The 18,390-nt window shown below is 46.9% G+C and overlaps 1 protein-coding gene across 3 annotated transcripts in view; it reads left to right on the top strand.

Annotated features, from left to right (window-relative positions):
• The window catches only part of traf2b (Tnf receptor-associated factor 2b), a 172,399-nt gene that overhangs the window by 150,905 nt on the left and 3,104 nt on the right, over positions 1–18,390 (top strand). For all 3 annotated transcript variants that reach the window (XM_072488070.1, XM_072488071.1, XM_072488069.1), the window contains 2 exons: positions 97–274; positions 17,154–17,302. In XM_072488070.1, coding sequence (XP_072344171.1) covers positions 97–274; positions 17,154–17,302 — 327 coding nt within the window. The remainder of the gene's footprint in view (positions 1–96; positions 275–17,153; positions 17,303–18,390) is intronic.

The following is an 18,390-nucleotide window of genomic DNA, read 5'->3' as shown; positions in this document are numbered from 1 at the left end:
TAGTGCTGATCCCTGGTATCACTGAAAATACCACAGTCAGAAATGCTTGTCTACATGTCTTGCCTGTCCATCTGTAAACTTGTTGCTGTCTCTCAGGTGCGCCAGATGGAGCGTGCCACAGCCCTGAAGGACCTGGCCATAGCGGAACTGGAGCTGAAGTTTCATGCACTCGAGTACAGTACTGACAATGGAAACTTTATTTGGAGAATATCGGATTTTAATAGGAGGAGGCAGGATGCGAAGTCCCAGCGGTCACCTGCCATATTCTCCCCAGGTTAGCTCCATGTTACTCTCATTGAATTCCTCTCAATATGCATGACCATAACGTGTGGAAAGGTGCTTGCATTAAAAAATTTCAGTCAGATTAACACTTCTCACAATCGAGGATATGAAATGGGATCGCCCAACAGGGCAATGCAATCTGGAAGCCAACCTTTCAATTGTAAATATATTGGAAATGGGGAGACCCCAGAGGAGCAGGGTTTACAGGAGATGTACTGGGGGGGACTGTAACAGGTGGGTGGGCTGTAACAGGTAGGCGGGCTGTAACGCAGCAGGGAGCTGTAAGGGTAGGGGAGCTTAACAGGGGGACAGGGAGGATCTGTAATGGGTTAGCAGTAATGCAGGTGGCAGCTGTAATGGATGGGAGAAACTGTAATGGATAGCGGGTGCTGTACCTGGGGGAGAAGCTGTAAAAGGGTGGGGTGGAGCTGTAATGTGTGGGGCGGAGCTGTAATGGGGGGATTGGGAGCTGTAATGGGCAGAATGGGAGCTGTAACAAGGGAGAGGGTGAGCTGTAATGAGCAGGGGGAGCTGTAACAGGTGGGGGAGAGCTGCAACAGGTGGGTCAGAACTATAATGGGGAGAGTGGGAGCTGTAACAGGCATTCCACACAGCATTAACAATGTCGCTGCATTGCACACTGCATTAACAATGTCGCTGCATCCCACACAGCATTAACAATGTCGCTGCATTCCACACTGCATTAGCAATGTCGCTGCATTCCACACTGCATTAACAATGTCGCTGCATTCCACACTGCATTAGCAATGTCGCTGCATCCCACACTGCATTAACAATGTTATTGTCGCTGCATTCCACACTGCATTAGCAATGTCGCTGCATCCCACACTGCATTAACAATGTTATTGTCGCTGCATTCCACACTGCATTAACAATGTCGCTGCATTCCACACAGCATTAACAATGTCGCTGCATTCCACACTGCATTAACAATGTCGCTGCATTGCACACTGCGTTAACAATGACGCTACATTCCACACAGCATTAACAATGTCGCTGCATTCCACACAGCATTAACAATGTCGTTGCATTCCACACTGCATTAACAATGTTATTAGAACATAGAACGATACAGCGCAGTACAGGCCCTTCGGCCCACGATGTTGCACCGAAACAAAAGCCATCTAACCCACACTATGCCATTATCATCCATATGTTTATCCAATAAACTTTTAAATGCCCTCAATGTTGGCGAGTTCACTACTGTAGCAGGTAGGGCATTCCACGGCCTCACTACTCTTAGCGTAAAGAACCTACCTCTGACCTCTGTCCTATATCTATTAACCCTCAGTTTAAAGTTATGTCCCCTCGTGCCAGCCATTTCCATCCGCGGGAGAAGGCTCTCACTGTCCACCCTATCTAACCCTCTGATCATTTTGTATGCCTCTATTAAGTCTCCTCTTAACCTTCTTCTCTCCAACGAAAACAACCTCAAGTCCATCAGCCTTTCCTCATAAGATTTTCCCTCCATACCAGGCAACATCCTGGTAAATCTCCTCTGCACCCGCTCCAAAGCCTCCACGTCCTTCCTATAATGCGGTGACCAGAACTGTACGCAATACTCCAAATGCGGCCGTACCAGAGTTCTGTACAGCTGCAACATGACCTCCCGACTCCGGAACTCAATCCCTCTACCAATAAAGGCCAACACTCCATAGGCCTTCTTCACAACCCTATCAACCTGGGTGGCAACTTTCAGGGATCTATGTACATGGGCACCTAGATCCCTCTGCTCATCCACACTTTCAAGAACTTTACCATCAGCCAAATATTCCGCATTCCTGTTATTCCTTCCAAAGTGAATCACCTCACACTTCTCTACATTAAACTCCATTTGCCACCTCTCAGCCCAGCTCTGCAGCTTATCTATATCCCTCTGTAACCTGCTACATCCTTCCACACTATCGACAACACCACCGACTTTAGTGTCGTCTGCAAATTTACTCACCCACCCTTCTGCGCCTTCCTCTAGGTCATTGATAAAAATGACAAACAGCAACGGCCCCAGAACAGATCCTTGTGGTACTCCACTTGTGACTACTCCATTCTGAACATTTCCCATCAACCACCACCCTCTGTCTTCTTTCAGCTAGCCAATTTCTGATCCACATCTCTAAATCACCCTCAATCCCCAGCCTCCGTATTTTCTGCAATAGCCTACCGTGGGGAACCTTATCAAACGCTTTGCTGAAATCCATATACACCACATCAACTGCTCTACCCTCATCTACCAGTTCAGTCACCTTCTCAAAGAACTCGATAAGGTTTGTGAGGCATGACCTACCCTTCACAAAGCCATGCTGACTATCCCTGATCATATTATTCCTATCTAGGTGATTATAAATCTTGTCTCTTATAATCCCCTCCAAGACTTTACCCACTACAGACGTGAGGCTCACCGGTCTATAGTTGCCGGGGGTTGTCTCTGCTCCCCTTTTTGAACAAAGGGACCACATTTGCTGACCTCCAGTCCTCTGGCACTATTCCTGTAGCCAATGATGACATAAAAATCAAAGCCAAAGGTCCAGCAATCTCTTCCCTGGCCTCCCAGAGAATCCTAGGATAAATCCCATCAGGTCCTGGGGACTTATCTATTTTAAGCCTGTCCAGAATTGCCAACACCTCTTCCCTACGTACCTCAATGCCATCTATTCTATTAGCCTGGGGCTCAGCATTCTCCTCCACAACATTATTTTTTCCTGAGTGAATACTGACGAAAAATATTCATTTAGTATCTCGCCTATCTCTTCAGACTCCACACACAATTTCCCATCCCTGTCCTTGACTGATCCTACTCTTTCCCTAGTCATTCGCTTATTCCTGACATACCTATAGAAAGCTTTTGGGTTTTCCTTGATCCTTCCTGCCAAATACTTCTCATGTCCCCTCCTTGCTCGTCTTAGCTCTCTCTTTAGATCCTTCCTCGCTACCTTGTAACTATCCATCGCCCCAACTGAAACTTCACACCTCATCTTCACATAGGCCTCCTTCTTCCTCTTAACAAGAGATTCCACTTCCTTGGTAAACCACGGTTCCCTCGCTCGACGCCTTCCTCCCTGCCTGACTGGTACATACTTATCAAGAACACACAAGCTGATCCTTGAACAAGCCCCACTTATCCAGTGTGCCCAACACTTGCAGCCTACGTCTCCACCTTATCCCCCCCAAGTCACGTCTAATGGCATCATAATTGCCCTTCCCCCAGCTATAACTCTTGCCCTGCGGTGTATACTTATCCCTTTCCATCATTAACGTAAACGTCACCGAAGTGCTCTCCTACCTCCAAATCCAACACCTGGCCTGGTTCATTACCCAAAACCAAATCCAACGTGGCCTCGCCTCTTGTTGGCCTGTCAACATATTGTTTCAGGAAACCCTCCTGCACACTGCTGTATTGTCACTGCATTCCGCACTGCATTAACAATGATTATCATAGAATTTACAGTGCAGAAGGAGGCCATTCGGCCCATCGAGTCTGCACAGGCTCTTGGAAAGAGCACCCTACCCAAGGGTAACACCGCCACCCTATCCCCATAACCCAGTAACCCCACCCAACACTAAGGGCAATTGTGGACACTAAGGGCAATTTATCATGGCCAATCCACCTAACCTGCACATCTTTGGACTGTGGGAGGAAACCGGAGCACCCGGAGGAAACCCACGAACACACGGGGAACACACGCAGACTCCGCACAGACAGTGACCCAAGCTGGAATCGAACCTGGGACCCTGGAGCTGTGAAGCAATTGTGCTATCCACAAGGCTTCCGTGCAGTGTGGAATGATGCTTCATTCCACATTGCATTAACAATGACGCTGCATCCCACACTGCATTAACAATGTTGTTGCATTCCACACTGCATTAACAATGTTGCTGCATCCCACACTGCATTAACAATGTCGTTGCATTTCACACTGCATTAACAATGTCGCTGCATCCCACACTGCATTAACAATGTTGTTGCATTCCACACTGCATTAACAATGTTGCTGCATCCCACACTGCATTAACAATGTCGTTGCATTTCACACTGCATTAACAATGTCGCTGCATCCCACGCTGCATTAACAATGTCGTTGCATTTCACACTGCATTAACAATGTTGTTGCATTCCACACTGCATTAACAATGTCACTGCATTCCACATTCCATTAACAATGTCGCATTAACAATGTCGCTGCATCCCACACTGCATTAACAATGTCGCATTAACAATGTCGCTGCATCCCACACTGCATTAACAATGTCGCTGCATCCCACACTGCATTAACAATGTCGCTGCATCCCACACTGCATTAACAATGTCGCTGCATCCCACACTGCATTAACAATGTTGCTGCATTCCACACTGCATTAACAATGTCGTTGCATTCCACACTGCATTAACAATGTTGCTGCATTCCACACTGCATTAACAATGTCGTTGCATTCCACACTGCATTAACAATGTCGTTGCATTCCACACTGCATCAACAATGTTGCTGCATTCCACATTCCATTAACAATGTCACATTAACAATGTTGCTGCATCCCACACTGCATTAACAATGTCGCTGCATCCCACACTGCATTAACGATGTCATTGCATTCCACGCTGCATTAACACCGTCGCTGCATTCCACACTGCAGTAAAAATGTCGCTGCATTCCACACTGCATTAACAATGTTGCTGCATTAACAGTGTCGCTGCATCCCACACTGCATTAACCATGTCGCTGCATCATACACTGCATTAGCAATGTCGCTGCATTAACACCGTCGCTGCATTCCACACTGCATTAACAATGTCGTTGCATTCCACACTGCATTAACAATGTCGTTGCATTCCACACTGCATCAACAATGTTGCTGCATTCCACATTCCATTAACAATGTCACATTAACAATGTTGCTGCATCCCACACTGCATTAACAATGTCGCTGCATCCCACACTGCATTAACGATGTCATTGCATTCCACGCTGCATTAACACCGTCGCTGCATTCCACACTGCAGTAAAAATGTCGCTGCATTCCACACTGCATTAACAATGTTGCTGCATTAACAGTGTCGCTGCATCCCACACTGCATTAACCATGTCGCTGCATCATACACTGCATTAGCAATGTCGCTGCATTAACACCGTCGCTGCATTCCACACTGCATTAACAATGTCGTTGCATTCCACACTGCATTAACAATGTCGCTGCATTCCACACTGCATTAACAATGTTGCTGCATTCCACATTCCATTAACAATGTTGCATTAACAATGTTGCTGCATCCCACACTGCATTAACAATGTCGCTGCATTCCACACTGCATTAGCAATGTCGCTGCATCATACACTGCATTAGCAATGTCTCTGCATTAACACCGTCCCTGCATCCCACACTGCGTTAACAATGTCGCTGCATTCCCCACTGCATTAACGATGTCATTGCATTCCACACTGCATTAACGATGTCATTGCATTCCACGCTGCATTAACACCGTCGCTGCATTCCACACTGCAATAAAAATGTCGCTGCATTCCACACTGCATTAAAAATGTCGCTGCATTCCACACTGCATTAACAATGTCGCTGCAACCCACACTGCATTAACAATGTCGCTGCATCATACACTGCATTAGCAATGTCGCTGCATTAACACCGACCCTGCGTTCCACACTGCTTTAACCATGTCGCTGCATCATACACTGCATTAGCAATGTCGCTGCATTAACACCGTCACTGCATTCCACACTGCATTAACAATGTTGCTGCATTCCACATTCCATTAACAATGTTGCATTAACAATGTCGCTGCATCCCACACTACATTAACAATGTCGCTGCATTCCACACTGCATTAGCAATGTTGCTGAATTCCACACTGCATTAACAATGTCGCTGCATTCCACATTCCATTAACAATGTCACATTAACAATGTTGCTGCATCCCACACTGCATTAACAATGTTGCTGCATCCCACACTGCATTAACAATCTTGTTGCATTCCACACTGCATTAACAATGTCGCTGCATTCCACATTCCATTAACAATGTCGCATTAACAATGTCGCTGCATCCCACACTGCATTAACAATGTCGCTGCATCCGACACTGCAATAACAATGTCATTGCATTTCACACTGCATTAATAATGTCGCTGCATCCGACACTGCAATAACAATGTCATTGCATTCCACACTGCATTAACAATGTCGCTGCATCCCACATTGCATTAACAATGTTGCATTTCACACTGCATTAACAATGTCGCTGCATCCCACAATGCACTAACAATGTCGCTGCATCCCACACTGTATTAACAATGTTGTTGCATTCCACACTGCATTAACAATGTCGCTGCATCCCACACTGCATTAACAATGTTGCATTTCACACAGCATTAACAATGTCGCTGCATCCCACAATGCATTAACAATGTCGCTGCATCCCACTCTGTATTAACAATGTTGTTGCATTCCACACTGCATTAACATTGTCGCTGCATCCCACACTGCATTAACAATGTCGCTGCATCCCACACTGCATTAACAATGTTGCTGCATTCCACACTGCATTAACAATGTTGTTGCATTCCACACTGCATTTACAATGTTGCTGCATTCCACATTCCATTAACAATGTCGCATTAACAATGTCGCTGCATCCCACACTGCATTAACAATGTCGCTGCTTCCCACACTGCATTAACAATGTTGCTGCATCCCACACTGCATTAACAATGTCGCTGCATCCCACACTGCATTAACAATGTCGTTGCATTCCACACTGCATTAACAATGTCGCTGCATCCCACACTGCATTAACAATGTTGCTGCATTCCACACTGCATTAACAATGTTGTTGCATTCCACACTGCATTTACAATGTTGCTGCATTCCACATTCCATTAACAATGTCGCATTAACAATGTCGCTGCATCCCACACTGCATTAACAATGTCGTTGCATTCCGCACTGCATTAACAATGTCGCTGCATCCCACATTGCATTAACAATGTCGCTACATCCCACATTGCATTAACAACGTTGTTGCATTCCACATTCCATTAACAATGTCGCATTAACAATGTCGCTGCATCCCACACTGCATTAACAATGTCGTTGCATTCCACACTGCATTAACAATGTCATTGCATTCCACACTGCATTAACAATGTTGCTGCATTCCACACTGCATTAACAATGTCGTTGCATTCCACACTGCATTAACAATGTCGCTGCATTCCACACTGCCTTAGCACTGTTGCTGCATTCCACACTGCATTAACAATATCGTTGCATTCCACAGTGCATTAACAATGACGCTGCATTCCACATTCCATTAACAATGTCGCATTAACAATGTTGCTGCATTCCACACTGCATTAATAATGTCGCTGCATCGAACACTGCATTAACAATGTCATTGCATTCCACACTGCATTAACAATGTCGCTGCATCCCAAATTGCATTAACAATGTTGCATTTCACACTGCATTAACAATGTCGCTGCATCCCACAATGCATTAACAATGTCGCTGCATCCCACACTGTATTAACAATGTTGTTGCATTCCACACTGCATTAACAATGTCGCTGCATCACACACTGCATTAACAATGTCACTGCATTCCACACTGCATTAACAATGTCGCTGTATTCCACACTGCATTAACAATGTTGCTGCATTCCACATTCCATTAACAATGTCGCATTAACAATGTCGCTGCATCCCACACTGCATTAACAATGTTGCTGCATCCCACACTGCATTAACAATGTCGCTGCATCCCACACTGCATTAACAATGTCGTTGCATTCCACACTGCATTAACAATGTCGTTGCATTCCACACTGCATTAACAATGTCGCTGCATCCCACATTGCATTAACAATGTCGCTGCATCCCACATTGCATTAACAATGTAGTTGCATTCCACACTGCATTAACAATGTCGTTGCATTCCACACTGCATTAACAATGTCGTTGCATTCCACACTGCATTAACAATGTCGCTGCATTCCACACTGCTTTAACAATGTCGCTGCATTCCACGCTGACTTAACAATGTCGCTGCATTCCACATTCCATTAACAATGTCGCTGCATCCCACACTGCATTAACAATGTCGCTGCATTCCACACTCCATTAACAATGTCGTTGCATTCCACACTGCATTAACAATGTCACTGCATTCCACATTCCATTAACAATGTCGCATTAACAATGTCGCTGCATCCCACACTGCATTAACAATGTCGCTGCATCCCACACTGCATTAACAATGTCGCTGCATCCCACACTGCATTAACAATGTCGTTGCATTCCACACTGCATTAACAATGTCGCTGCATCCCACATTGCATTAACAATGTCGCTGCATTCCACATTCCATTAACAATGTCGCTGCATCCCACACTACATTAACAATGTCGCTGCATTCCACACTGCATTAGCAATGTTGCTGAATTCCACACTGCATTAACAATGTCATTGCATTAACAATGTCGCTGCATTCCACATTCCATTAACAATGTCACATTAACAATGTTGCTGCATCCCACACTGCATTAACAATGTTGCTGCATCCCACACTGCATTAACAATCTTGTTGCATTCCACACTGCATTAACAATGTCGCTGCATTCCACATTCCATTAACAATGTCGCTGCATCCCACACTGCATTAATAATGTCGCTGCATCCGACACTGCAATAACAATGTCATTGCATTCCACACTGCATTAACAATGTCGCTGCATCCCACATTGCATTAACAATGTTGCATTTCACACTGCATTAACAATGTCGCTGCATCCCACAATGCACTAACAATGTCGCTGCATCCCACACTGTATTAACAATGTTGTTGCATTCCACACTGCATTAACAATGTCGCTGCATCCCACACTGCATTAACAATGTTGCATTTCACACAGCATTAACAATGTCGCTGCATCCCACAATGCATTAACAATGTCGCTGCATCCCACTCTGTATTAACAATGTTGTTGCATTCCACACTGCATTAACAATGTCGCTGCATCCCACACTGCATTAACAATGTCGCTGCATCCCACACTGCATTAACAATGTTGCTGCATTCCACACTGCATTAACAATGTTGTTGCATTCCACACTGCATTTACAATGTTGCTGCATTCCACATTCCATTAACAATGTCGCATTAACAATGTCGCTGCATCCCACACTGCATTAACAATGTCGCTGCTTCCCACACTGCATTAACAATGTTGCTGCATCCCACACTGCATTAACAATGTCGCTGCATCCCACACTGCATTAACAATGTCGTTGCATTCCACACTGCATTAACAATGTCGTTGCATTCTGCACTGCATTAACAATGTCGCTGCATCCCACATTGCATTAACAATGTCGCTACATCCCACATTGCATTAACAACGTTGTTGCATTCCACATTCCATTAACAATGTCGCATTAACAATGTCGCTGCATCCCACACTGCATTAACAATGTCGTTGCATTCCACACTGCATTAACAATGTCATTGCATTCCACACTGCATTAACAATGTTGCTGCATTCCACACTGCATTAACAATGTCGTTGCATTCCACACTGCATTAACAATGTCGCTGCATTCCACACTGCCTTAGCACTGTTGCTGCATTCCACACTGCATTAACAATATCGTTGCATTCCACAGTGCATTAACAATGACGCTGCATTCCACATTCCATTAACAATGTCGCATTAACAATGTTGCTGCATTCCACACTGCATTAATAATGTCGCTGCATCGAACACTGCATTAACAATGTCATTGCATTCCACACTGCATTAACAATGTCGCTGCATCCCAAATTGCATTAACAATGTTGCATTTCACACTGCATTAACAATGTCGCTGCATCCCACAATGCATTAACAATGTCGCTGCATCCCACACTGTATTAACAATGTCGCTGCATTCCACACTGCATTAACAATGTTGCTGCATTCCACATTCCATTAACAATGTCGCATTAACAATGTCGCTGCATCCCACACTGCATTAACAATGTTGCTGCATCCCACACTGCATTAACAATGTCGCTGCATCCCACACTGCATTAACAATGTCGTTGCATTCCACACTGCATTAACAATGTCGTTGCATTCCACACTGCATTAACAATGTCGCTGCATCCCACATTGCATTAACAATGTCGCTGCATCCCACATTGCATTAACAATGTAGTTGCATTCCACACTGCATTAGCAATGTTGCTGCATCCCACACTGCATTAACAATGACGCTGCATTCCACACTGCCTTAGCAATGTTGCTGCATCCCACACTGCATTAACAATGACGCTGCATCCCACACTGCATTAACAATGTCGCTGCATCCCACACTGCATTAACAATGACGCTGCATTCCACACAGCATTAACAATGACGCTGCATTCCACACTGCATTAACAATGACGCTGCATTCCACACTGCATTAACAATGACGCTGCATTCCACACTGCATTAACAATGACGCTGCATTAACAATGTCGCTGCAGCGGTTCAAGAAGACAACTCACCACCACCTTCTCAAGGGCATTAAATGCTGGGCTTCAGGTGATTTTCAATAAACGAATAACGTCATCCCCACTCTCCCCCAAACCTCGGTGGTCACTGCGCAGTTTCCTCCCCCACCCCCACCTCAGTTGTGCCTTGGATGTGACATAAAAGATTGTACTTGCCTGCCTCTGATCCTTGATTCTATCATTGATGCTGAAAAGCTGCTGCTCATTGATAGCTGTGACCCTGAACAAGGAGTCAGAAAGCAGTACTTTGCACCCTTGAGGTGTCTCACCTGTAGACTTCACTTCCATCATTACCTGGCATCCTTGCTGTGTATTTCTGGAATAATTTATGGAAGTGTGGAAGTTTAGAGAAGAGCGACCCCTCTAAGTTTTCCAGCTCCGCACCCAGGTCCCGTATTACTCATTCCCAAAGAAAGGTACATCACAGAATTAGAGAGTGATAGAGTTTTACAGCACAGAAAGAGGCCCTTCGCTCATCGTGTCTATGCTGGCCATCAAGCACCTATCCATTCTAATCCTATTTTCCAGCACTTAGTCGGTCGCCTTGACTGCTGTGGTGTTTCAAGGCCTCATCTAAATACTTCTGAAATGTTGTGAGGTTCCTGCCTCCACCACTCTTTCAAGCAGTGACTTTCAGATTCTCACCATCCTCAAATCCTCTCTGAACCTGCTCCCATTACCGTTAATCTATGCCTCTTGGTTATTTTTTAAAAAAATATATTTTATTGAAAATGTTTGGTCAACCAACACAGTACATTGTGCCTCCTTTACACAATATTATAACAACACAAATAACAATGACCTATTTTATAAACAGAAAATGAATAAATAATAAATAACAAAAATGAAAACTAGCCCTAATTGGCAACTGCCTTATCACAAGTAACACTCTCCAAAAATATAATTTAACAGTCCAATATATAATTATCTATAGCAACGACCTATACATATTATACAGTATATATTAACAACCCTGAGAGTCCTTCTGGTTCCTCCCCCCCCCTGATCCTGGGCTGCTGCTGCTGCCTTCTTTTTCCATTCCATCTATCTTTCTGCGAGGTATTCGACGAACGGTTGCCACCGCCTGGTGAACCCTTGAGCCGACCCCCTTAGAACGAACTTAATCCGCTCTAGCTTTATAAACCCCACCATGTCATTTATCCAGGTCTCCACCCCCGGGGGCTTGGCTTCTTTCCACATTAGCAATATCCTGCGCCGGGCTACTAGGGACGCAAAGGCCAAAACATCGGCCTCTCTCGCCTCCTGCACTCCCGGCTCTTGTGCAACCCCAAATATAGCCAACCCCCAGCTTGGTTCGACCCGGACCCCCACTACTTTTGAAAGCACCTTTGTCACCCCCTTCCAAAACCCCTGTAGTGCCGGGCATGACCAAAACATATGGGTATGATTCGCTGGGCTTCTCGAGCACCTCGCACACCTATCCTCCACCCCAAAAAATTTACTGAGCCGTGCTCCAGTCATATGCGCCCTGTGTAATACCTTAAACTGAATCAGGCTTAGCCTGGCACACGAGGACGACGAGTTTACCCTGCTTAGGGCATCTGCCCACAGCCCCTCCTCGATCTCCTCCCCCAGCTCTTCTTCCCATTTCCCTTTTAGTTCATCTACCATAGTCTCCCCTTCGTCCCTCATTTCCCTATATATATCTGACACCTTACCATCCCCCACCCATGTCTTTGAGATCACTCTGTCCTGCACCTCTTGTGTCGGGAGCTGCGGGAATTCCCTCACCTGTTGCCTCGCAAAAGCCCTCAGTTGCATATACCTGAATGCATTCCCTTGGGGCAAACCATATTTCTCGGTCAGCGCTCCCAGACTCGCGAACTTCCCATCCACAAACAGATCTTTCAGTTGCGTTATTCCTGCTCTTTGTCACATTCCATATCCCCCATCCATTCCCCCCGGGGCAAACCTATGGTTGTTTCTTATCGGGGACCCCCCCAAGGCTCCAGTCTTTCCCCTATGCCATCTCCACTGTCCCCAAATCTTCAGTGTAGCCACCATCACCGGGCTTGTGGTGTAGTTCCTCGGTGAGAACGACAATGGGGCTGTCACTATAGCCTGTAGGCTAGTCCCCCTACAGGACGCCCTCTCTAATCTCTTCCACGCCGCTCCCTCCTCCTCTCCCATCCACTTACTCACCATTGAAATATTAGCGGCCCACTACCCACTTAGGCTCAGTAGTGTCAGCCCCCCCCCTATCCCTGCTACGCTGTAAGAATCCCTTCCTCACTCTTGGGGTCTTCCCGGTCCACACAAAACCCATGATGCTCTTTTCAATCCTTTTTAAAAAAGCCTTTGTGATCACCACCGGGAGGCACTGAAACACAAAGAGGAATCTCGGGAGGACCACCATCTTAACCGCCTGCACCCTCCCTGCCAGTGACAGGGATACCATATCCCATCTCTTGAAATCCTCCTCCATTTGTTCCACCAACCGCGTTAAATTTAACCTATGCAATGTGCCCCAATTCTTGGCTATCTGGATCCCCAGGTAACAAAGTCCCTTGTTACCTTCCTCAACGGTAGGACCTCTATTTCTCTACTCTGCTCCCCTGGATGCACCACAAACAACTCACTTTTCCCCATGTTCAATTTATACCCTGAAAAATCCCCAAACTCCCCAAGTATCCGCATTATTTCTGGCATCCCCTCCGCCGGGTCTGCCACATATAGTAACAAATCGTCCGCATACAAAAATACCCGGTGTTCTTCTCCTCCTCTAAGTACTCCCCTCCACTTCTTGGAACCCCTCAACGCTATCGCCAGGGGCTCAATCGCCAGTGCAAACAATAATGGGGACAGAGGGCATCCCTGCCTTGTCCCTCTATGGAGCCGAAAATATGCAGATCCCCGTCCATTCGTGACCACGCTCGCCATCGGGGCCCAAACAACAGCTGCACCCATCTAACATACCCCTCTCCAAAACCAAATCTCCTCAACACCTCCCACAAATAATCCCACTCCACTCTATCAAATGCTTTCTCGGCATCCATCGCCACTACTATCTCCGTTTCCCCCTCTGGTGGGGGCATCATCATTACCCCTAACAGCCTCCGTATATTCGTGTTCAGCTGTCTCCTCTTCACAAACCCCGTTTGGTCCTCGTGGACCACCCCCGGGACACATTCCTCTATTCTCATTGCCATTACCTTGGCCAGGATCTTGGCATCTACATTTAGGAGGGAAATAGGTCTATAGGACCCGCATTGTAGCGGGTCCTTTTCCTCCTTTAAGAGAAGCGATATCGTTGCTTCAGACATAGTCGGGGGCAGTTGTCCCCTTTCCTTTGCCTCATTAAAGGTCCTCGTCAATACCGGGGCGAGCAAGTCCACATATTTTCTATAGAATTCGACTGGGAATCCATCCGGTCCCGGGGCCTTTCCCGCCTGCATGCTCCTAATTCCTTTCACCACTTCTTCTACCTCGATCTGTGCTCCCAGTCCCACCCTTTCCTGCTCTTCCACCTTGGGAAATTCCAGCCGATCCAAAAAGCCCATCATTCTCTCCCTCCCATCCGGGGGTTGAGCTTCATATAATTTTTTATAAAATGTCTTGAACACTCCATTCACTCTCTCCGCTCCCCGCTCCATCTCTCCTTCCTCATCCCTCACTCCCCCTATTTCCCTCGTTGCTCCCCTTTTCCTCAATTGGTGTGCCAGCAACCTGCTCGCCTTCTCCCCATATTCGTACTGTACACCCTGTGCCTTCCTCCATTGTGCCTCTGCAGTGCCCGTAGTCAGCAAGTCAAATTCTACATGTAGCCTTTGCCTTTCCCTGTACAGTCCCTCCTCCGGTGCTTCCGCATATTGTCTGTCCACCCTCAAAAGTTCTTGCAGCAACCGCTCCCGTTCCTTACTCTCCTGCTTCCCTTTATGTGCCCTTATTGATATCAGCTCCCCTCTAACCACCGCCTTTAGCGCCTCCCAGACCACTCCCACCTGGACCTCCCCATTATCATTGAGTTCCAAGTACTTTTCAATGCACCCCCTCACCCTTAGACACACCCCCTCATCTGCCATTAGTCCCATGTCCATTCTCCAGGGTGGGCGCCCTCCTGTTTCCTCCCCTATCTCCAAGTCTACCCAGTGTGGAGCGTGATCCGAAATGGCTATAGCCGTATACTCCGTTCCCCTCACCTTCGGGATCAACGCCCTTCCCAGCACAAAAAAGTCTATTCGCGAGTAGACTTTATGGACATAGGAGAAAAACGAGAACTCCTTACTCCTAGGTCTGCTAAATCTCCACGGGTCTACACCTCCCATCTGCTCCATAAAATCTTTAAGTACCTTGGCTGCTGCCGGCCTCCTTCCAGTCCTGGACTTCGACCTATCCAGCCCTGGTTCCAACACCGTATTAAAATCTCCCCCCATTATCAGCTTTCCCATCTCTAGGTCTGGGATGCGTCCTAGCATCCGCCTCATAAAATTGGCATCATCCCAGTTCGGGGCATATACGTTTACCAAAACCACCGTCTCCCCCTGTAGTTTGCCACTCACCATCACGTATCTGCCCCCGTTATCCGCCACTATAGTCTTTGCCTCGAACATTACCCGCTTCCCCACTAACATAGCCACCCCCCTGTTTTTCGCATCTAGTCCCGAATGGAACACCTGCCCCGCCTCTTGTTATTGACCTGTGCACTGAGGGGAAAGGTTTCTTCTTGTCCACCCTGTGTCCCTCTTAATTTTATACACCTCGATCATGCCCCCCCTCAGCCTTCTCTGCTCCAAGGAAAACAACCCCAGCCTAACCAGCCTCTCTATAGCTGAAACGCTCCAGCCAGCAACCTGACGAATCTCCTCTGCACCCTCAGTGCAGTCACATGTTTCCTATAGTGTGGTGGCCAGAACTGCACACAGTACTCCAGCTGTGGCCTAACCAGCGTTTTATACAGCTCCATCATAACCACCCTGCTCTTACCTCCTCTGCCGAGGCATAGAATATAAGTATCCCAAATGGCTTTTTAACCACCATATCTAGCCACTGTCTTTGGACAGGCATCTCAAGGTCCCTCTGGTCCTCTTTACTTCCTAGCGTCCTACCATTCACTGTGTATTTCCTTGTCTTGTCAGTCTCCCTGGTGGACACAGAGTAAAGCTCCCTCTACACTGTCCCCATCAAACACTCCCAGGACAGGTACAACACGGGGTTAGATACAGAGTAAAGCTCCCTCTGCACTGTCCCCATCAAACACTCCCAGGACAGGTACAGCACGGGGTTAGATACAGAGTAAAGCTCCCTCTATACTGTCCCCATCAAACACTCCCAGGAGAGGTACAGCACGGGGTTAGATACAGAGTAAAGCTCCCTCTACACTGTCCCCATCAAACACTCCCAGGACAGGTACGGCACGGGGTTAGATACTGAGTAAAGCTCCCTCTGCACTGCCCATATCAAACACTCCCTGGATAGGTATAGCATGGGGTTAGATACTGAGTAAAGCTCCCTCTGCACTGCCCATATCAAACACTCCCTGGATAGGTATAGCATGGGGTTAGATACTGAGTAAAGCTCCCTCTACACTGTCCCCATCAAACTCCCTGTGTCTGCGTGAGTCTCACCCCCACAACCCAAAAAGATGTGCAGCGTAGGTGAATTGGCCACGCTAAATTGTTCTTAATTGGAAAAAAAAAATTGGATACTCTGTTGAAAAAAAAAAATTTTAAAGATACAGAGTAAAGCATTTTTATTGTCACAAGTAGGCTTACATTAACACTGCAATGAAGTTACTGTGAAAAGCCCCTAGTCGCCACACTCCGGCGCCTGTTCGGGTACACGGAGCGAGAATTCAGAATGTCCAATTCACCTAACAGCACATCTTTCGGGACTTGTGGGAGGAAACCAGAGCCCCCGGAGGAAACCCACGCAGACATGGGGAGAACGTGTAGACTTCGCACCGTCACCTAAGCCGGAAATTGAACCTGGGTCCCTGGCGCTGTGAAGCAACAGTGCTAACCACTATGCTCCCGTACCGTGTTAGATACCGAGTAAAACTCCCTCTACACTGTCCCCATCAAACACCATCAGGAACTACTTGATCTTTATTCGACCCAACTTAGGATCAGGATGATTCCATTTTTGTCATTGAACCTTTGCACCTTTACCATCAAAACCTTTTCATCTCCGCCACGGAAAAGGGACCAATTAGAACTTTCATGACTGTGTTCACAGCCGGGTGGCCCTGGAGTGAAATGTTTCATATTAGCCTTGTATTGTCGACTTTATTGTCTCGCTCTGCCTCGATTTGCCCTCTGATATTAACTGTTATGTCTTAAACTGTTCAGCTTTCTACACCAGCAAATATGGATACAAGATGTGTCTGCGAGTCTATCTGAATGGTGATGGTGTGGGCCGGGGAACCCACATGTCCCTATTTTTTGTCATTATGAGGGGAAACTACGACAGTTTACTGAAGTGGCCTTTCAAACAAAAGGTGGGCTTGTCTTCTCACTCCACTGTGTTTGTGGAGCCCGGGCTGCAGCAGTCATATAGAGACCCGTTCCTGTTAGAACATAGAACATAGAATATACAGTGCAGAAGGAGGCCATTCGGCCCTACAAGTCTGCACTGACCCACGTTAGCCCTCACTTCCACCCTATCCCTGTAACCCAATAACACCTCCGAACCATTTTGGACACGAAGGGCAATTTATCATGGCCAATCCACCTAACCTGCCGTCTTTGGACTGTGGGAGGAAACCGGAGCACCCGGAGGAAACCCACGCAGACACGGGGAGAACGTTCAGACTCTGCACAGACAGTGACCCAGCGGGGAATCGAACCTGGGATCCTGGCGCTGTGAAGCCTCAGTGCTAACCACTTGTGCTGCCCGTGTTAGCTCAGAGATTCTTGTGCCGTGTGATGCAGATTCAGGTGGTTATTGTAGCACAATTTAAAAAAAAAAAAATTACTTTATCAGAATTACAAAGCCAGAGCTCAAGAGTGTGGACAGGGGCAAACCCTCAATCCAGCTCCTTGCCTGCTCCAAAAACCAATTCAAACTCAAATTGAATCCAGCTCATGGCTCCCACAAGAGAGACATACCAGATCCCAAGCTCATCTTGGCTAAAAGGCTGAGAAGCGATATTGTAGCACGAATAGGGCAGCACGGTAGAACAAGTGGAACCCCTCGAGGCCTCTTCCAGGACACCCGAGTTCTGCGGAACCCAGTTTGGGAACCCCTGTACTATCTCAACACAAACTATTGTTAGTTCCAGCTGGAATGCTGGAAAACCAGTCCTGGTCTCATTCCCACCCACCCCGCACAGAAATACCTCCTAGAAGGAGCAGACTGCTGCTCAGAGGCACCAAGAACAAGAGACACATCCTGTTCTTTTCCAACTGGAAACAGCAACAGATCAAACCTGGGATCCTCATTCTCCATCCCACATGCTGTATCCCCAGGTCTGAATGACACCCCACGGTGGTACAGTGGTTAGCACTGCTGCCTGACAGCGCCAGGGACCCAGGTTCAATTCCGACCTCAGGTGACTGTCTATGTGGAGATTTAACATTCGCCCCG

The sequence above is a fragment of the Scyliorhinus torazame genome, chromosome 22 (genome assembly GCF_047496885.1).
Source record: "Scyliorhinus torazame isolate Kashiwa2021f chromosome 22, sScyTor2.1, whole genome shotgun sequence".
NCBI lineage: Eukaryota > Metazoa > Chordata > Chondrichthyes > Carcharhiniformes > Scyliorhinidae > Scyliorhinus > Scyliorhinus torazame.
Note: the sequence above shows the minus strand (reverse complement) of the source record. Positions and strands in the feature narration are given on the sequence as shown.